Here is a 22983-nt window from a genome sequence, read left to right on the forward strand (position 1 = left end):
CAGAGATCTCTGATAGAATTATGAACACTAACTATCCTTTGGCCAACTCAGTGCTTCCATTTGGGTGGAGTAACTTGGATACTTGATCTGTTTTGGAGCAAAGCACTTGTTGAATTGAAGTTCACCTGAGTTCATAGTGGTATTTGGCACTGTGCTAATAAAAGAACATTTAAATGAATTGTGTGAAATTAACTAATTTGATTAGAGTGATACTGTAACCAGATAAAATATTTTGAATTTTAAACTTGAGGTATGTCGTTAATTGAAATCTAATTAATACTAAATAATGTTAACCACAGTCGTGACACACAGGGTGTGTTATGTTTGAGACTAAATATTTCCAGCAGCCTACGTTCATGATTACATTAGCATGTAGGAGCTAGCTGATCTGTGCTTTGTTTGTAAGAAATCCATCCAGCATTCTTGTTTCTCAATGCCTGACAACTCAGTATTTTCCTCTCCTTGCTACCAAGAGTCACTAAGATAACCCAGTCTGCATATGCTCTGTAGGATAAGATGGATAAATGGATTTCTTTTGTATTTGCTTTCTATAGCTGTTTATTATTCTGTTACATTTTCTTGAAATCATCTCATCTGGATTTCTTTCTCTGTAATCTTAGTTGAAAAAGGGCAGCATGGTGAGCATTGCGGTTAGTGCATCACTGTAACAGCGCCATTGTTCAATCCCATGCTGTCTGTAAGGAGTTCTCCCCGTGTCTGCATGGGTTTTCCCCAAGGGCTCTGGTTTCCTCCCACCATTCAAAACATACCGGCAGGGTGTTGTAGGTTAATTGGGTGGTATGGGCTTGTGGGCTGAAAGAGTCCTTTACCATGCTGTATGTCTAAATTATAAAAAATGCATTTAGAAATCTTTGTTCCAGCTTCAAATGCATGTTCAAAGTTATTAGCAGCTTCTAGAATGTATTCTAAGCTTTTTTTTAAAAAAAGGACATGTCAAAAATGAACTGTATTTGTTGAAACTGAATTCTCTTCTCCCACCTCCTCAAAAATGCAATTTGTCCATTTGAGATATACCGATGACTAATGTCTGGCACATAAGAATTGGATATTACATTATGTAACAAGTTATATTTGAAAAAAAATCTTATTTTTTTGTTCACTTTGAAGAGATTGAGTTACTGTAGGATAAGTTGAATATTCTGTTATCAATGTCCTATTTAAATTATCTATTTTGACTTTCATACTGACATATACGTTTAGTATATGATGTGTTAATTAAAACAAATAGTTGGACAATCATCTATTTACTCCCACCTAACATGAAATAATATTGCTTCATCAGATACCTTGCTTAAGAAAATCTACCTTCACTTTATAATTATTGAAATTAGATTAATTAAAGGTAATCACATTAAAACATACAAACACTTTTTATGGAGATTGACAGGGTAGATCCAGGAATGATTTTTCTCTGGCTTAGTGCTCAGAAGTAGGGTTCACACAACTCCCAATAGGAGGATAATAATTCAGGATAGAAGATTTTTTTTGTCACCTCGAAGTTAGTGAATATTTTTTCTACCCAAGGCACTGTAGAACTTCAGTTACTTAACGTATTCAAAAAAAGATCAACAAATGTTGAGATATGAAGGGAGATGGGTCTAATGCAGGAAAATTGCTGAGGTAGAAGATTAACTATGAATTTTTAGAATGTTAGAGAGGCATTAAAGGGATAAATCGCCTGCTCCTACTCAGCTCTTAACTTTAACAAGATGCACAACAAATTGGACAGTGAAAGCTGGAGTCAAAAAAAATGAGTGTTTTGCCTCCCATTCAAACTTGAATCAACTTCAGAATTAAAGATAAAACATCAATAGCTCATTAAAATCCTTGCTGGTAAACCCATTGACTACAAGTGTTCTTTTATATGTTTAAGCCGAAGAGTTTTATAGTAACTGATGTAGAATCTATAAAGATAAAAGTTGCTACTCTGTGCATCTTGGATCGGCAAACGAGGTCAATAATGTCCCGGAAGCATTACTCTCGCTGACTGTGAAGGCGATCTTTCAATGACTTAAAAAATATTCATCAACTAAAAATACTTTGTTCATCTCATTAGTCATCCACTATCTCTTTTGGGTAGAATTTTAAAAGAACAAGTAGCATCTACAATTGAATAGTAATTACTTGAATGTCTCAACTTTTTTCTTACAGAAAGAAACTTTAAAAAAAAGTTCCTCAATGTTTTTTCTCTCATTTAAAAAAAATACTTTGTGATAGAAGAAATTACCCCCCCCCCCCCATATTTTTCTGGGTAATATATAATTGTTTTGGAAAGCACTTTTTTATGTCTCTTTGCTGTGGAAGAAGAGCTATCAGTCTATTCTGATTTGTTATTTTAATTCTATATTTTTATGCACAGACAAGTTGTATTGATTAACATAAATTAAATCCATTATATAAGCATTTGTTGAGTTAATATGAAATAAGCCAATGTGTAACTTTCACCAAGTGTTTATTAAATCTACAAAGAAATTTAATGAGATACAGATATGGACGTGGCATTATTCTATCCTTTTATAATTTTATTCGATAGACAATGTTAGCCAACATCAGTCAACATATGAATTCTGATTACCTAAGGTTGCCAAAGCAACTTTGATACCTATCTTGGCAGGCCCACATTTGTAAGAAATGGGTTCTGGGAACTGTGGAAGATCAAAGTTTTTATCTGAATGAAGAGTTCTACTGAAAATCAATCAATGATGATCCCAAACATTAATTGATCAGATTAAGGATTCTTTGTATCCTTCCAAGGAGATGAATGCTGTGTATGCCAGTGTATTCAAGAATGATTTCCAAAATATTTCTGCTTTTTATTAAGAAATATCATTTAAGTAAAGGAATACTTCTCTGTTAAGACTGTTAATGCAGGACGATAATCAGTAGAGTCATTTATACACCAGTGGTGACACTGTTTAGTGTTACCTGTTATTTCTAATAGTGCAATCATTTTTGTTTAATAATTTTTTTTAAAAATGATCCTTCGACATTTTACCACATGAAAGAGTCTTTGATAATTCAATGGAAAAATGCAAAAAATCCAAAACCAAGTTCATTATGACATTTAAAGGGCCAAATGGATACTTTCTGTTCTATTGTCTTTTTTTTAAATTCTGCGATTTATTAAGTTGAACTATACGTATCAATTTTTTAAAGGGCAACAGGGCCCATTTAGAAGCAGTAAACATAAATGATGACTTTGGCAATTCATAATACTAGACCACTATTAGAGAAGCATGGAAGATACAAGGGTTGCTGGAGGGTAGAGGCTAAAGAGGGGGTTTATAAACAAGGGTGAGAATTTTTAAATTGAGGTATTGGTTAACTGGCAACTATGGCGTTTTCCTGAGTGCTTGCTGCTCGTGTTAGAGATTGTTTAATGGAAGGTGCTTTGCAGTAGCATTGATGTGTAGATGGCACACACTGAAGCAATAAATGGCAGAAAGGCCATTAGCTTCTTCAATATTATCAGAGCTATACCTAATCACTTAAGTGGAGAATATTCCATCACACTCCAGATTTGTGGTTCTATGGATGGTGGAAAATTTATGTTCTTGGGAGTCACCATCTTGGAGGATCTTTCCTAGACCCAACACACTAATGGCATCGTTAAGAAAACACGTCAGTGCCTCTACTTGTCAGGGTGTTTGCAGAGGTTTGGTATAACATTAGAAACCTTGGGAAATTTCTACAGATAAGGTGGAGTGCTGACCTGTTGCATCATGGTCTGGTATGGGGGCACCAATATCCCTGAGTGTAAAACCCTGCAAAAGGTTGTGGACGCAGCCCAAGACATCAAAGGTAAATGTCTTCCTGCCAATCAGAACGTCCATAGGGAATGCTGCCATTCAGCACCATTCAGCAAGGATCCAAATAACCCAGCACATGCTCTGTTCTTGCTGCTGCCATCAGGAATGAGGTCTAGGTGCCACAAGACCTGTACCACCAGGTTCAGGAACAGCTGCTACCCCTCCACCATCAGACTCCTCAAGAACAAATTCAAAGTTGTCACGTGATGGAGTAGTGGCTGGTAGGGGAATACCAGCCCTCTCCAGAAAAGAAGAAATAAAGTGAAGAAAATACAAAATTCAAGAAATACAAAATATAACAATAAAAGATAAAGTTGTAGAGAAAAGAAAGAAAATGGCACCCAAGAAGGAAAAAATAAAAACAACGGGGAAAAAAAGAAGAAAAGACGCCGGAAGAGAAAGAAGGCCTTAGTTGCATGAAGAAACAGGGAGCCACCGTGGAGAAGGGAGCCTGTTCTCCGAGGTTGGTGACGACCCCACAGAGTCACGACCCCCCAACCGCTGGACTGCAAAAATGGCTCTCTGATCCAAACAAAAGTGCACAGTGTGCTTACTAAGGAGAAGAACATCGACGGGAGGGGGTCTCAGCAGAGGAGCGGGCAAACACAACACGACCAGCTGAGGGATGCCCGACACCAGGGCTCTCAGCTGGAAGAAGAGGAAAGCGACAGGAAAGGGAGTGAAAGGAAAGAAGAGCAGCAGCAGGAGGCCCAACAGATGAGTAGCCCAGAAGAAGAGGACCAACAGCAAGAAGCCAAGCAAGAAGAAGCCCAGCAAAGTGAGACAAGCAACTCATCAGGAAAGTAAGAACAGACACAGATACAAGGAAGCGAAGAAGAAGACACAAACACAGGTACAGACACAGAAGAAGAGGAAGAAGAAGACCAAGATCTGGACAGAGAAATAGAAGGTAAAACAGATGGACAGAATATAGATAAAAATTTTTTTCAAAAACAAATGAGAGCATTAAAAGAATGGTTGACATTAGAATTTAATGAAATAAAATAAAAATGAAAAGTACAGAAGATAAAGTGAATAGATTAGAGCTGGTCGTGACAGAAATAGGGAAAAGATTAGAAAATGTGGAAGAACGAGAAAGGCTGTAGAAATGAAAGTGAATGACTTAAGAAGAAAACTGGAAGAAAGTGATAAAAAAGTTAGTTACAAGAGTTGTTAGCTCGGAAATTGATATGTTGGAAAATTATAATAGGCGAAACATAGTGGGCCTAAAGGAAGATGAAGAAGGCACAGATATGAGTTAGGAAAACTGAATATAAAGCTGGATTGCTATCTGATCATTTACCCTTGTTATTAGCAATAAAACTGGAGGACATCCCACCAAGAACATATAGATGGAGGTTAAGACAGGAATTTAGAGAGTGTATTGAATGCCAAATTAAAATGTACTTTGAAATAAATAGGGAATCAGTGAAAGACAAATTTATATTATGGGATGCTATGAAAGCTTTCATTAGAGGGCAGATAATAAGTTATGTAACTAAGATGAAAAAGGATTACAATTGGGAAATAGAGCAGTTGGAAAGGGAGATAGTAAGTACAGAAAAGAAACTAGCAAAAAGGGATGATATAATGAAAAAGAGAGAATTGGCGGACAAAAAAATAAAATACAAAACATTACAAACGTATAAGGTGGAGAAGAACATAATGAAAATAAAGCAAAAGTATTATGAACTAGGAGAAAAAACACACAAAATATTAGCCTGGCAACTTAAAACAGAACAAGTTAAAAGAACTGTATTGGCATCAAGGAAAAAGGACAAACAAATTACATATAACCCAATAGAGATTAATGAAAACTTTAAGGAATTTTTTGAACAATTATACCAAACTGAGAACGAGGGGAAAGATGATAAAATAGAAGAGGTTTTAGCTAAAATTGAACTGCTGAAATTGCAAGAAGAGGAACAAAACAAACTGATAAAACCATTTGAAATAGAGTAAGTACAGGATATATTAAAAAGCTGCCGAACAATAAAACCCCTGGAGAGGATGGATTCCCAATAGAATTCTATAAAACATTTAAAGAGTTATTAATTCCTCCTCTCCTGGAAGTAATGAACCAGATAGAAGAAACACAAAACTTGCCAGATTCATGAAAGACAGCAATAATTACAGTAATACCAAAGAGAGGGAAGGATTCACTAACACCAGCATCATATAGACCAATATCTCTACTTAATTCAGGTTATAAGATATTAGCAAAATTATTAACAAACAGATTAGCCAATTGTGTACCAAAAATAGTAAAACAAGATCAAACTGGATTTATTAAGAAAAGACGAACAGCGGATAATGTCTGTAAATTTATTAATTTAATTCATGGAGTTCAAGGAAATAAGATGCCAACAGTGGCTGTTGCTTTAGACGCAGAAAAGCCTTTGACAGGGTAGAATGGAATTATTTATTCAAAGTATTACAGAGGTTCAATCTACCTGAAAAATATATTAATTGGATTAAAGCATTATATAATGAAACATTGGCGAAGGTAACAGTAAATGGATATATATCAAACCAATTTAAATTAAATAGGTCAACTAGGCAGGTATGTCCATTATCTCCCTCACTGTTCGCTTGAGCAATAGAACTATTGGCAGAACTGATAAGAACAGAAAATTTTAACAAAGGATAAAAATAAAGGTGAAGGAGTATAAAATCAGTTTATTTGCAGATGACATCATAGTATACTTAACAGAACCAGAAATATCAATAAAAGAACTACATAAGAAATTAAAGGAGTATGGAGAAATATCGGGGTACAAAATCAACAGAAATAAAAGTGAAGTGATGCCAATGAGTAATGCGGATTATACAAAATTTTAAAAAGAATCACCATTTAAATGGGAAACACAAGCGATCCGATACATAGGTATTAGGTTAGTAATAATTTAAGCCACTTGTACAAATTAAATTATCAGCCATAAATAAAGAAATTGCAGGAAAATTTAGAACATTGGAAAGAATTACCGCTAACATTGATAGGGAGGGTAAATTGCATTAAAATGAATGTTTTCCCAAGGATACAATACTTATTTAAATCGTTACCAATTCCCTTAACAGAGAAATTCTTTAATGAACTAAAGAGAATAATAAGGAAATTTTTATGGAAAGGGGGGAAACCGAGGATAGCGTTAGATAAATTAACAGGGAGGTACAACCAAGGTGGTTTGCAGTTACCAAACTTTAAAAATTATTATAGAGCAGCACAATTAAGGTATTTATCAGATTTTTATCAGACAAGGGAAAAACCAGATTGGACTAAGATAGAGCTAGATAAAATAGGGAAGAAGGTACCGGAACATGTACTTATAAGTGGGATGAAAAGCTAGTACAATATAAAAGCTCACCTGTATTGCATCATTTACTCAATATATGGAAGAAGATTCACTTAGAAAGGAAAAAAACAAATTACCAACTATCAAAATTATTAAATTAGCTAATCCCTTTTACAATGGATAACCTTTCCTTTAGAGAATGGGAGAGAAAAGGAATTTAAAAAATAGAAAATTGTTTTTTGGGAAATAATTTATTAACATTTGAACAATTGAAGTACAAATATGGAATAACTCATGGTACTCAACGTTTGCATAGCACCAACTGAAAGCTTACTTAAAGAATAAATTGGGAAACAGACTGAGATTACCTGAAGGAAGCAGCTTTGAATATGTGATTACAGACACAATGATAATTAAAAGATTTATAACGAACATGTACATCAAGCTGCAAGATTAGGAAAATGATGAAATAAGCTATAAACCTAAACAAAAGTGGGAAAAAGATTTAAGTGTAAAGATAAAAAATGAAACATGGGAAAAGTTATGTTCTGGAACTATGAAGAATATAATAAACACGAGGTTACGCATGATACAGTATAATTGGTTACACAGGTTATATATCACGCCCCAAAAGTTAAATAAATGAGATCCAACAGTATCAGATAGATGTTTTTGCTGTAAGAAGGAAACGGGAACAACAGTACATGCAATTTGAGCATGTGAGAAAGTGAAAAAGTTTTGGGAAGATCTAAATCAGATATTAAATAAAATCACAAAAAACAACGTACCAAAAAATCCAGAGATCTTTCTTCTAAGTAATATAAGAAGAAAGGAATTAGGCCTCAAACTGGATGAAGTGCAAAAAAGATTTATTGTGATAGCCTTAGCAGTAGCAAAAAAATTTATAATGTCAACTTGGAAATCGGAAGAGAGCCTGAGAGAACAGCAATGGTACATGGAAATGAATAAATTATTCCATTGGAAAAAAATAACAGATAATTTAAAAAATAAAGTCATATTATTTGAACAAATTTGGGAACCGTATATGGAACATAACAGAGGGGGCTTGCCTCGGACCTGCACCCCCTAAAATGATAAGAAGACAAAATTACTTGATCCAGTGTGTAAAAGTAGATGACACATTTTTCTTGTTTATTTTTCATTGTGTGATGACATTGTTTAATGGTTTTACTGTATTGTATATGTTGAAAGTTTATTGGTTTTAGAGGTGGGTGGGAAGTGGGGAGGGAAGTGGGGGGGTAAAAAGGGGAGAAAATGCCACTGTGTATATTTAAGAGGGAAATGTTTGTATTTTGGTTGATATGGTTCACAATGTGAAAAATTAAAAAAAATTAAAAAAAGAACAAACTCAATTTAAGGACTCTTAACTTTGCACTTTATTGATTTCTTTTCTCTTTCTATTGCACAGTCTGTTTACACTTTATTTGTTTACATGTGTACGTTGAGTACAATTTTTTTTGCACTACCAATAAGTGGTAATTCTACCTCGCCTGCAAAAAAAGGAATCTTGGGGTTGTGTGTGATGTCATGTATGTACTCTGACAATAAATCTGAAAGGTGTTGAGTGTCTGAAAAGGAGCCACAGAATAGCGATCGTCCCAACTGATGGCTAGAGTAATTAAGCTTGTGATCATGGTGACTGTCATGAATGGCAAGTGTGTGTGTGTGGTTGGATTCTCTCTTGTTGGAGGTGATCTTCAACAACTCTTGGTTGGGCCAAGGACACTGCAGCCACATCTGTGGCTGAGTTGGTTACTGTCCAACAAGTACAACCTATGTTTTTTTTTCCCACAATGGTCAGCCATCTTGATCAAAATTCTGTTTTGACATCAAGGATGGTCACTCTTTCCTCACTGCTGGAATTCCACATGCAAGTGCCCATTGCTACAACTTTGATTTGTAAGATGTGAAAAAAGTCAGGAGAGAAGTTCAATGTTCTTGATGTGGCCCTAGCTACATAATGAATCAAGCATTCATTAGGAGACTGAATTGCAATGCATCTGAACTCCAACCAAAATCAACACAAGATCTAAAAACTTCATTTTTCCTTCCCATTGCCATATTGACCTATCCATCAACTGCAAGATTAGACCGAACACACATTTCACTCACCAGTGATGGGGATAGACTGCTTCAGTGCTTTTAAGTGGAAGTAGGTGGACATTTGAAAAGCAAACGGTGAAAGTTTAGAGTAGGTAGAATGGAATATGTAATTGAGGTTATATTTTGGATCAAACATGATTTTATTAGAGTGGGGCAACCCTGGAGACTGAATTGCCTACTCCTCCAACTTCCTAATTTCATTTTGCTTTCTTTAAATTTAATGGCATTAATTTCAACATTGAACTGTGAATGAGAACTGAAATAGAGAAAGCGATTTCTTTTTTTGTTATATATTAGCATTAGTATTAAAATAGCTACTCCAGTTCTGAGCACAAATATTTTTAGATGATCGTACTGTCCAGAACAACCTTTCTCAATGGGACCCTATGCCTGCCCCCCTCCCCCACCTCCAGGATCACAGCACATTTAAGTAAAATCTTTATTTTTTTCCCACCTCTTGTAATATAAATAATTTTGTTTTTTATGTAGTCGGTCAGAGAGAAGTGCAGAAGAAACCAACACATGACCCCTTCACAGGAAAGGGGTCCATAAACTTTCAACTGAGTTCTGGGAGGGCCATAGCCAAAATGCAGATTGTGAATGGCTGGTCTATAGAATATTGCCCAATCCTTTATAGAATGCTGAAATCTAATGTTGAATTTGAATCTATCTCTCTATCCCAACTTGATGTATGATTTTTTTTTCTCTCTCTTGCAAAAACCAGGTGATATAATACGTCTTTTATCTTTGCCGTGGGATTAGCAGTCTCTGGTGTTGTTTTGTTACTGTTCTTGGACGGTTTCCTGTTTAACATATTTTATTTCCTGCTCATGATAGGGCCTCCCCTACTTGGGGGAAAGCAAACATTGACTGCATAACTGCCTTGCAGAGTGCCTTTGTTCAAGACATAAGGTTTACCCTGAACTTCTGTGGCCCTGTCTCTTTAATAGCCCATTCCACACCCACTCTGATCTCTTAATCATCCTGCTCTGTAAAGCTTAAAACTCAAGAACTAGCATCTTGTGCAACTTGACGCAGAACTCGATGTTGAATTCCATTCATTTTAGATTCAACCATTCCAGTCATGTGAAATGCATCTCACCTTTCCAGCATTGTTTTTTTCCTCAATTTTGGTGGCATTCCGGCAAATCCATCATAAGCCAAAAACCATTTTTTCCAATTAAATTTTGAATACCTTTATTCTACACTGGAAAAAAAAAACTATTAACATACACAGCTGAAAGACACTGGGCATGAAGAATCTTTGAAGCATTGAACTAAAACTAATTGCTGGATGATAGGGATGCCAAAGCCACAGGGTCATCAATTTCACTTGTTCATGTGATTGCTAGAGACTACAAGTGTGAGAGGGTATGCTGTACAATTTGGCATAAGAGAGTAGCGTATGGCATATCACAAACACAGGAACAAATCAGAATTCGAATTTGAAAGTACAGATTCGAACCATCAACACTTTAAAAAATCGTAACTCAGACTATCATAAGTAGGGGAGGACCTGTATTTAAAATTTTATTTGTCATTTCCTGGGTACAGCCCCTCTTTCAGGTATCAGTCGCATTGAATTCTCTTGACCTCTGGTTCCTAGTCAAAGACTTCTTTTGTTCCTGTTACTCCTCTCTCCAAAATAAAGTAAGGCTAACAAAAGAACAACTTGGGCATGTATTTTTTTTTAAGTACCAGTGAAAAACATTAACAGTTTCTGGAACCTTCAAGCATCACCCCAGAAATGTAGCAAAATAACAGTCTTCTGGAGAAACTTAGTAGGTTAAGCAAGAACCAGTGGGAGAAAAAGAATGGTCAATATTTTGAATTTGCTCACTTCAAGTCTTTTGCTCAAGATTCCAGCATCTGCTGTTTCTCATGTGACTCCAGAAACGTTCATCATCCATACAAAACCCAACTGATGTCTGCTTTAGTGAGCCTCCTTATCACTTTGGTTTGGCTGATCCCATTCTCCATCCCACACCACAGCCAGGCCCCACTCTCCAATCTCATTAAAATCCCAGGTCTCTCTGTTCCATGGCCTTCACCTCTCCACATGCCAGATCCAAGGTCACAACACACCTTCAATAGCTCCTAGTCACTCCAGCTACAATGATCTGACTTGTTCCCCACAATTCTCTGTCCCTGACTACATATAACCAAATTCTAGATTCTCAGTGAAAAACCACCCATCCCTGCTCTGTCCATATTCATTCCCTCTGGCAACTAACCTTTTAATCCTGCCCAGTGCCCATTCTCAGTTTTTTCAATAGAACTGGCCTTGGCTTCAATGGGGCAATTTTGATATTGTAGATCAGTGAAGTGACTTTGGGTTTTAGACGCAGCTGAAATTTGCAATAGGAGACTCATCTGAAAATCTACTTTTAAATTTAAATCTAGGTATACAGCACAGTAACAGGGTCTTTCAGGCCATGAGCCCATGCTGCCCAATTACATCCAGTTAACCAACAACCCCTGGTATGTTTTAAACAGTGGGAGGAAACTGAAGGCCCTAGGGTAAAACCATTCAGACACAGGGAGAATGTTCAAACTCCTTATAGTCAAAGTGGGATTCGAACCCCGATCCCAATTTCTAGTGCTGTAACAGCATTTGTGCCCTGTTGCAACAATTTTGACATTCGTGGTGAGCAGAAAGAAACTAGTGAGTGTATTCTTTATTTGTTTGTAAGCTGTGGTAAATCAGTGCCATTACAAGTGGTGAGCCTGACGTGATACGAACACACAGCCTTCTGACTTGGAGTTTAAAAAAAAGTCTCCCGCCTCATAGACACCAGCACAAAAGGTCTAGGCCTTCCTGTGAGGGAAAAAAATATCACAGACTAACTTTTCACCCGATTCATCCAGGGTCACATCTTCAAGACTTCTGTGATTGAGAAGAATGGAAAGGCTGACACTTTCCATCGACAGGTTGAAGCCGGTAGATATTGACGGTCCATGTTCTGCGTTGGAGCCAGAGTCAGAGGACCACTTGGACTATTCATCTCCTGTTTTGCACTCTCCTATGAGGATGAGCCAAACTGTCAGCCCTCCAGACCATTACATAACAGGACAGTTCCAATCAGTCACCTCCTTGCATAGCTCGGGGGCTGAAGGAGGAGAGGGTGGGCTGTCGAGGTCACTTACCTTCATTGGGAGGGAAGTGAGAGTATTAGGATCACCCGTGTAGCAGTGAGACAATTAGAAGGTCAAAGGATTTTAGCTGGGTTGTGTTTGAGGAGTTGAAGAATGCAATGTTGCAACTAGTAGGGAAGAAAAAGAAAGTCGACTTCATTATGTGCTGAAAGAAACAAGTCAGTGTATTCTTTATTTGTTTGCAAGCTGTAAATCAGTGCCGTTAGATCATGCATTTAAGGGCACTAATCAGAATAACTTGATTCACTTTGGTATCGCACAACATTTTATGGCCAATGGGATATAATGTTTGTGTAAGGAATTGCAAATCATAGTTTCTTAAATAGCAATGGGATAAATAGCTGAATAATCGGTTCTTGGTAATATTGAGTGAGACAGAAGTGCTGGCTCATAGCCTACATCAATTTCCATATTTATTTTAATAATTTTAGGGAATTTATTGCATTCGGCAAGGTGTACTTGATTTAATGTGTTGTTCATCCATACATTAAATCAAGTACGCCTTGCCAAGTGCAATAAATTGAAATTACCACTTCAAATGGGCGATTAACCCTCTTTTCCTTGTGCGCTTCAGTAAAATGTGAGCAAATGTTGGAATAAGAGAAGGCCTTGAACCCAGCATCAAAGCCTTGACTTCTGGTGGTACCTATCATGTATTAGCCAGCAATTTTGTAAGGAATTTTGGAAAATCACAAATAACAATGGGATATCAGCATTATTGGGTTCTGCTGATATCACTGGACTATGGATTTTTGGCTGCTGACCAGGAACATCACCTTAACATTTTCCTATCACATACTGTTTTTTAGAGATAACCTATTTTTGTGATTTCCTGTCATATTTTAAAGATTTCTAGTATATTGCCCACAAAACAAGCTATTTTGGTCAGTCGAAGGATGCCTGGTGCTAATGAGGCCAGAGAAAATACCATGAAAGGCATTTAAAGATGTTGAGAATTTTCTTGGAAACTATAGAGCCCCAAACTACATCCAGCTGATCGGCAACTTGCTTCAAGCGTCCAAATCCATGATGTGCAACGTGTCGTTGAAAATTAATTTTTTGCATTTTCACTTGAACTTCTTCCCTGCTGATCTTTAGTGCAGTCGTTGACGAACATGGTGAACAGTATCACCAGGACATTGCAACCATGGAAAAAGGGTATCAGGGCAAGTGGAGTCCATCAATGCTAGCCAACTATTGTTGATCACTGACACAAGAGGCGTCTGATGCTGAGTCCAAACGAAAATCAGTAGAAAAACATTTTTAGGTCTGTTGAACTAATACATTGTTATGTGATTAAACATGCTAAATTCAATTAAGGGTAATTTAATGTTTCTCCAACTTCTGATGTGATACAGCAAATCTGAAATTATTTTTATATTCAGCTTCAAATTGTCTATCATAATCTTTGCTTTTCAAGAAGCAAACCTTTTGGGAGAAAAAAAATTGTTGTAAACAAATTTATTGTTCCTATTTGCTAGTCACCCAAAATATTAGCACAGTGGCTTGGAATAAATTAATTCTAGATTTTCAAATATAGACAAGTGACTGGGAAATTAGAACTTCAAAGGACTCCATAAATATAATTTGCTCGTCATGTTAAAGTTTGATAATATCTATTTTCGCCTATATGATAGACAGGTGGAGAGGGTTGTAAAGAAAGCTTTTGGCATCTTGGCCTTCATAAATCAAAGTATTGAATACAGAAGTTGGGATGTTATGGTGAGTTTGTATGAGACATTGCTGAGTCCACATTTGGGGTATTGTGTGCAATTCTGGTTGTCATACTACAAGAAGAATATCAGTAAGATTGAAAGAGTGCAGAGAAGATTTACTAGGATGAAGCCAGGTCTTCAGGAAGTGAGTTACAGGAAAAAATTAAACAGGTTGGGACTTTATTCCTTGGAGCATAGAAGTATGAGGGGAGATTTGATAGAGGTTTACCAAATTATGAGGGGAATAGAGTAAACGGGAGTAGGATTTTTCCACTTAGATTGGGAGAGATAAATACGAGAGAACATTACTTTAGGGTGAAAGGTTCAGGTGGAACATTAGGGGAAACTTCTTTACTCAGAGTGATGGGAGTTTGGATAGATTATCAAAGAGCGGGTACAGAAGAAAAATACAGGAATTTGGTGAATAAAAAGGTCAAGTATAATACATTACAAACATACGACAGAGAAATTGATTTTAAGTTCTAGACGGCAGTTCTATGAGCTGGGGGAAAGGTCCCATAAAGTGTTGTCCTGGCAGGTGAGGGCGGTTGATCATTTTATTTATATTTTCAAATCAACATGAAATTTATCAGTTAAAAAGGAAACATAATCTTAGCATTTGATGTTGATTTTGAGTATGAAAAGGAAAAAAAACAAGAGGAAAAGAACTATTTCTCTCCTTCTCTACCCTACCACCCCCCCCCCCACCCCACACACACACACACACACTAGGGTAAAATGGAGAGAAATAGTCAAAAGAATTGAAAAGAAAAGAGACAAAGAAAATAATAAATATCCTGACTTACCCAGAATCCTAGGTGGTTCCCAGATGCAAGGAGGTGGTGGGGGGGGCATTGTTAAGAATCTACACTTATGTGCTGAAGATATGGACACCAACATTTTAGGAAAATATTGTATTATTTTTCCTAAGGTTATAAATAATTTTCTCCAGGGGAAAACACGCATATATTTCTGCTTTCCAACGAGTCATATCTAGATAGGAATCAGATTTCTAGGTAACTGCTATACACTTCCTGACCACTGCCAATACGATCTTCACAAACTCTAATGGGTGTTTCACAGCTTCATTGTGGATCTTACATCTGCTGTATTTTCCAATATAAACTATTTTGGTATCTGTACAAATCAAATCTTAGTGATTCCTCTGGAAGGGTAAGCCACCCAGAGTTTCTATTGATAAATTATCATGGGATTATGAGATGGGAGGTTTGAAGCTCCCAGACGTCAAGAAATATTACTGAGCAGCCCAAATGAAGTTTGTCACCTCCCGCTTTGATGCAGGAGACAAGCCTTCTTGGGCAAAAATAGAGCTGCATAAGGTTGGAGAGTGGATTGCAGAAGATTTGATATATATAAATGGAATTCAAAATTAATTTTGGGCATAAAAGAAGCCCCCTTATTAAAGCATATAATTAATATTTGGAAAAGAATGTTATCAAATCAGGACTAAAAACGGCCTATCTCCTAAAACGGCTCTGGCTCAAAATAGGGTAATTCCTTGAACAATGGACAATAAAATTCTGGACACCTGGTCCCCAAAAGGGATCAGGTATATTTAGGATTGTTATGAGAAGGGGCAATTAATTTCATTTGATCAATTAAAAACCAAATATGGTGTAACTAATAATAATATCTTCTGCTATTTAAGAGACAAATTGGGCCCAATAATGACCTTATGACAGTGCAGTGTAGAGGCTCTGGTTCAAAAGGGGATTACAAAGAAATTTATTTCAAAAGTGTATTTCCTATTTCACAGGGGTTACATAAATTTAGACAAAGAAGGGAGATAGATTTGGTATACTGATTGATGAAAAAATTTGGTCCGACTTGTGTTGGGACAGTATGACCAATACTATTAACAAAAGGTATAGATTGGCGCAATATAGTCTTTTTGCACCAATTATACCTTCCACCACAAAAATTCCACAAATTAAAATCAGAAATATCAAATCAATGTTTTAGATGTGGCAAAGAAACAGGAACCTTTTTGCATTCAACTTTGTCCTGTTCCAAGGTGAGGCTTTTCTGGAAAGATTTGGGAAATAGATGATTTATTTGCTTTCATTTGATCTACCAAATTTGGATCAGGAAGAGCAAGAGGGATTGAGTGCCCATTTCTCTAAAGAGGAGATTGCATGGTCCCTGAGCTCCTTGTGAGCTGGCAAATCACCAGGAGAGGAGAGTTTTCCTGCTGAATTTTATAAAGAGTGCAATATCTTTTTATGCCCATACTTATGAATGTGGTGGCTCAGGCAGTGGAGATGCATACTCTCCCAGAGTCCCTCTCAACAGTAATCATCACGGTGATCCCAAAGGAAGTCAGAGACCCATTGAATCCCACCTCACATAGACCCATCTCATTATTGAACACTGATTATAATATCATTGAAAAAGCATTGGCCAATAGGTTGGCAGAATATTTTCCGAAATTAACGAATCCAGGCCAAGCTGGACTTGTAGAAAGGAGACGATCAGCAAACAACATTGCTAGATTGCTTAATGTAGTACATTTGGAGCAGTCATGGGTGGATCCAGGAGTGGCCATAGCTTTGGATGCGGAGAAGGCCTTCGACAGATTGGAGTGGGACTTTTTGTTCAAGGTACTGGAGAAATTTGGATTGGGTCAAACATTTATTAATTGGGTGAGGACATGATACTGTAAACCCCAAGTAAAAATTATTACAAATGGGAAGATTTCTCCAATGTTCCCATTGAGCAAGTCCAGTAGGCAGGGCCGTCCATTGTCCCCAGCACTGTTCATACTAGCAATTGAGCTGCTGGCAAAAGCCATTCGGCAGGATCCAGTCATAAAAGGGTTCAGGGTGGGCCAGGTGGAACACAAAATCACATTTTCGCTGATGATGTGTTAGTATATTTGACAGACCCCAAGGAGTTATTGGCTAGCCTGAGGACTGCACTAAAATATTATAGGAAGGTCTTGGGGTATAAGGTAAATCTGGAAAAAAATGAAATGATGTCTTTGACGAACGGGGATTATAGACAATATCAACAGAAAAGTCAATTAAAATGGCCACAAGAAGGCATTAAATATATGGGGTTAAAAGTAGACAAAGATTTATGTAACTTGTACTTGCTCTGGAAGATTGAGGAGAACCTTGCTAGATGGAGTACTCTGCCCATTACACTGGTGGGCAGAGTTAACTGCATCAGAATGAAGGTGATGCCAAGGCAACAGTATCTTTTTTAATCATTACCCATTTCGTTGCCCCAGGGTTTTTTTAAAGATGTTCAGAAAATGGGTCAGAGGGTTCCTGTGGAATAGCAAAGTGGCTAGAATCTTCATGGAAAAGTTTATGTGGGAATATAATTTGGCAGGGTTTAAAATTACCTGATTTCAAAAAATATTACTGGGCAGCCCAGGCAAGGTTTATCACCTCACTCTAAGGGAGCCCCCCCCCCCCAACCCCGACCTGGACACAAATTGGACTACATGCAGTGAGTGAAAAGATAGCAGAAGAGTTTATATATAAATGGGACACTAAATTAATTTCAAAGAAAATGGATAATCCCCATACTAAAGCATGTACTTCAGATATAGCAAATGTATTGTACAGAAGTTGGGGATATCTCCCAAAGTGCCCTTGACCCAGAACAACTTGATACCCTTGAATCTGGGTAATAAAATCCTGGACTCCTGATGCCAGAAGGGGATGAGGCGTATTGAGAATTGTTACAAATGATGGCATCTGTGTTATTTGAGCAGTTGAAGAACAAATAGGATTTGTCTAATAAAACATCCTTCTGCTTTTTGCAAATAAGATCTTTCTTAAGTGAAATATTGGGACCACCTTTGACCCTACCTAGATGTAGTAACATGGAGATTCTAATTCAACAGGGGAATGTGTGTAAATTTATCTCTTAAGATGCTTTACATATTCCAAGTGAGGGCCTGAAGCTCGACTTACATAGGTCGAGGGAAGAGATGTAAGTTGGAGTTAGGCACCGCAATCAGTGAGGAGTGGTTGCAAGACCTGTGTCCAGACAGCATGACTGGAGTTGTCAATACCAGATACAGTTTGGTGCAATACAACTTCTTGCACCATCTGTACCTCACACCTCAATATATTACATAAATCAAAGCCTGAAATTTTGGAAAATGTGCTTTAGATGTAGTGTGGAAGTTGGAACTTTTGTCCACTCCACCTGGCTATGTGCAAAGGTGAAGACCTGGGAGAACATTCTTTAAAAAAAATACAAAAGTGGATTTTCCACAGGATCCAGAAGTATATCTCTGGGAGACATTGGGGATGTGAGTTTTAGACTGTCCAAATACCAAATTTCATTTGTGAAGGTCCCCTTGGTGGTAGCGGTTTTGTTGAAGTCCCAATTAAATACTAATTAAATACCACATGATGGAATATAGAAATGCAGAGTTGCATTCCCCTGGAGAAACATGAGACATTTGTTAAGGTGTGGCAACCTTAAAATATATTGGCACACAGATTGATTAGTAACCCCCCGCCCCCCCGGGAAATAGAAGTTCTGTAGCAATCCGTCGCATTGGGACATGGCGCAGGCAATTTTTGTTTTTCAGTTTTGTTTTGATTTTTTAAATTTAGTTTAAGTTCTTTTTAACTTTTTTTAAAATCCCTTGTTACTTAGCCTTTCTGATTGCTTGTTTTTTTTCCCCTAGGTTTCAGCAGGGGTCTTTGACCCCATCAGAATTTGTATCGATGTAATTTAATTGACTGTATATTCGGTTGTATGGGGGTTGCGGGAAGGGTCCGGAGGGGGGGGGTAAATACAGACTCTGTATGTTACATGAATGTTAGAAAAGATTATAATGTTTGTTTGAATTTTACGAGTCTATGAAAATTAAAATAAAATATTTTTAAAAAATAAATTAGATAGATACATGGATGGGAGAGGTCTTGTCTGGAATGGGTGTATGTCAGTGGCACTAAAGGAATGATGTTACGGCACAGTCTGGAAGAGTCGAATGGCCCGTTTTCTGTGCTGTAGTTTTCTATGGTTTTTATGATCTTGGCTATCTCCTGTTCCCATAAAGTGTATTTGAAAGAATTTAGTCATGTTGAAAATTTTTACACCCAGTGAGTAATAATATAAAATTTAACAATGTTGTCGCATCTTCTGGCTTGAACTTCAGGAGATGATATTGTTAGCATTAATTGGAGTAAATAAAAATAATAGCATCCAAGTTTCCTGAATATTTCTGCTGTGGCGAATAATTTTTGTAACTAATGATAAATATGAACAGCCAATCATCTTTTTTGAATAATTCTTGAATTATATTTCCTATTGAAATCAGAATGATTGCATCTCCCCCAGCCTAGCCTCCCCTCTCCACCACCAAACAGACACACATACACATATATTTTACTGATTACAAAAATATTCTGTAATATTTCCCTTGCTCAATATATCATTTAGACTGCAGAATGAGATGTCTCTGTGGTTTTGTTGGCACTGCAGAATTTACAGTAAAAACTAGAAAGGCTGCCGCCACATGTACATTTGACAGCTACAGTTATAATTGCCGTGAATTGCTGTATTTTAATTCCTATTGCTACTAATTGGCTAGGTTTGGTATCAACTGGTAACAAAGGATCTACTGTATATTTATTATGAATCCTTCCCTGTGTTTGATGGGATGTGAACATTATTGCATTTATAGAAGGAACTAGGACTTTTAAGTTGATTGTTTCACGTCTTTCTATCCCTACTGAGGATGGAGTATGAATACCACCTAAAGTGGAATATGGTAAAGGAAGGCATTGAGGAAAACTTGTATTTTTGATTTCAAAGAATAACTGGAATATGTCTCTGGCTACTTTTAATTGTTAGAAACAGCGTGCATAGACACAAATAATCTTTGTCAGTTTCTTGCATATTTTTGTCTTGTTCCATTGATGAACTCCTGATTATGGGTGGTATTTACTGAGCATGAAGAACTTGCTGAATTGCCATCTACAGCAGTAAGCATTGTTTAGTGTTTTGAACTTGTTCATTTAAACAGTGTTAGCTAATGAAACGATTGCAGATATTGTGTACGTTAAGTAGATTCTTTTTGTTCTTTGTAGATACGATAGAAGAATACTTTGAATATGATGCAGAGGAGTTTTTGCTTTCCCTGACCTTGTTGATCACAGAGGGTCGTACACCAGAATGCTCAGCAAAAGGTCGTACAGAGGGGTTCCATTGCCCTCCAGCACAGCTTGGGCAGTCCTTAAGTACAAAGCATGAATGCACTGAAAAAGTGCCACAGGTAAGTTCATAACTAAAGATTTGGAACATTTTTACCAATTTCTGTGGTTTTTTTTGTTTCAACAGTAGAGGAAAGGAGTCATATACAAAATTGTAAAATTTGTGGCTTTGACTGGTTCTGGAAGATGCTCACATTTTTTTCTAATGATTTGTTTTCTTCCCTTTATTTTGACAGTGTTATCAGGCCAGAAGAACCAGATCTCAGGTTTTAGTTCTGTGGAGGAATAATATTTCCATCATGGTAGAAGTGATGTTGCTTCCTGAATGTTGCTATAGTGACGCTGACGGTCCATCCACAGAGGGGAGTGATATAAAAGACCCCGCGATCAAACAGGATGCTTTGCTGTTGGAAAGGTGGTCGTTACAGCCAGTGCCCAAACAGTAAGTCTTTGTTCTTCACCATAACAAAATCCTAAAGAAAATGGTTTACAAAATCAACATGCATCTAATTATCTTCCTCCTTTTGTAAAAAGAATGAGTAAGGCCATACAGTTGAAACAAAGATAATATAAATACAGAAACCATTGTCTGAGTCTAAGAATCAGCTTACAGGCCATGTATTTTGTTGGAATTTGTTTAGGCGCAGCACGCTACAGCTGTTGGGTGTAATCATATTGCTTCACAGCAAGTTTTTAAAAATTATCATCATTTTAAAGTGCAAAGTAGATTAAATTTTATTAATCCATATGTTATAAGAAAGTGAATATGTTATTAAGACCATGTGAATGAATTTGCGTTGCATACATCTATAATAAAGTATTTCCCAGAGTTTCCTTTTGTGTTCTACTCTTCTAAATGCTGTTGAAAAAAAATGTGTAGCAGGTTCTTTTAGATGTTAAATTTACTGCTGAACCTCCAAATGTATAGATACTTAAATGACTGGAACATTTCAATTCTAGACACATTGGCATTAAAGATGCTTTTTCCTCCTGTTAAGACTCCCAGGGTTTCTACATTTTATTTTAATGCTCTAAGAATTGCCATTCTCTTCCCCAGTCAAATATTTCTCATGTCCAATGAAAATAAAATGATATTTTGATAGTGTCCATGTTTGACAGATGCCTATTTTAATCTTCAGAACTGGAGATCGTTTTATTGAAGAGAAAAGCCTTCTGCAGGCTATCCGTTCCTATGTCTTTTTTTCTCAGCTGAGTGCTTGGCTGAGTGCATCACAAGGTGCTGTTCCTCGCAATATTCTGTATCGGTGAGTGTTAAATGGGTCTATTATTGGAATTAGTTTGAACTGTGATTTCAGAAAACTTCAAAAAAATGGTTTAAGTTTATACTATCCAGAAATAGTTCTAAATACATTAAAATCCCAAAACCTATGGGGATTGGTAGATGTCTGTTAGGTGAATTTGCCAGTTGCTTGAGACTGTATGTGGCGCGGATTGGCGAACTGACCACTGGGGCGCGCCAATTTAAACTTCTGTAATTTTTACGAATTTGTTTTGTGTGATTTTTTTTTTGGTCACTTTTCTGGAATTTTACTGTATTGGCCAAAAAATTTAGATGAACTGTGTTCATAAAGATAGACAATGAGTGATCTTTGTTAAGGGATTATTTAGAAAACAAGAATGCATAGAATCAGCAGAGGGCCCGTGGGTTTGGATGGTGAATTGGTTTGAAGATTCAAGGTTCCTTTGTCATGTAATTGTACAGAACATGAAATATTACACAAAATTCCCTCCTGCCTGGCGAAATACAAAGAATCTTCAGTAGTGTTGCCCTGCACCCCTTACGGAGTGAGAGAGAGGCAAAAGAGAGTCCTTCAGTGCCACTGAGGTTCCGTGCATTCACCTCCAGTGCCTCTGCAGCCTCAACAGCTACACAGATCCCTGTTCAATCCACCGGCAACCTGAGTTCCAGGTCCAACCTCTGACATGATCATTTCAGTGTCCGAGGCCCTTCTTGCTCTCAGCACCCTCTTGAATCCGGGCTCTGATACCTGTTTCCAATGAGCCAGTCTCCAGCAGCTGTGCAGTTTCCCCTGACCCCCAGTTGCCCACAGTTTGTGAGGGCCCTCAGCTGCTGAGCCCTTCCCTAGTCCGCCGTCTTGGTCACCATCCTGTAGGATCGTTTCCTCTTCTTCCCCTTCTCAATGGGGTGTGTTCTCCCCAATTCTGGTGCCCTGCTCTGGATTGCTCCTGGTTCCTTGGAGTCTGCAATCCCTTGTGGCTGCTGCCAAGCAAAGGCCCCACCATCTTGGGCACAGATCCCACGGTAGCAAGGTTTTAAAGAAATACATTGTCGGCTTCTTTGACAGGCTGTATGGAACCATCAGCATTTGGACCAGGTGGATGAACCCTTCAGAGCAGTGCTGAGTCTCTGCTCCCTGCTCTCCCAGGTCCATACCAGCAGCAACGTTGCTGTTACAGCAGCTCTGATAGTGGCACTATATTTTAAAAAAAGGGGAGAGAATGAAGTAAGTTCAAATTGGTATAATTTAGTAGCAACCTCAAATATCTGTATACGAGTCACAGTTTTTCATAAATTTACTTGGATGAAGTAATCTACACTAATACGGCTGACAATCACAAAATCAGATCGCACAGGGAATAGAATAGAGAAGACAGAAAGTTGATACAAAGTAAGTGA

At 37.4% G+C, this 22983-nt stretch overlaps 1 protein-coding gene across 2 annotated transcripts in view; it reads left to right on the top strand.

The window, feature by feature from the left end:
* atosa (atos homolog A) overlaps positions 1-22983 on the top strand; it is a 93034-nt gene that overhangs the window by 37197 nt on the left and 32854 nt on the right. For both annotated transcript variants that reach the window (XM_069911659.1, XM_069911658.1), the window contains exons 2-4: positions 20202-20386; positions 20561-20766; positions 21464-21589. In XM_069911659.1, coding sequence (XP_069767760.1) covers positions 20202-20386; positions 20561-20766; positions 21464-21589 — 517 coding nt within the window. The remainder of the gene's footprint in view (positions 1-20201; positions 20387-20560; positions 20767-21463; positions 21590-22983) is intronic.

This window comes from Narcine bancroftii, chromosome 14, assembly GCF_036971445.1.
Source record: "Narcine bancroftii isolate sNarBan1 chromosome 14, sNarBan1.hap1, whole genome shotgun sequence".
Lineage (NCBI taxonomy): Eukaryota > Metazoa > Chordata > Chondrichthyes > Torpediniformes > Narcinidae > Narcine > Narcine bancroftii.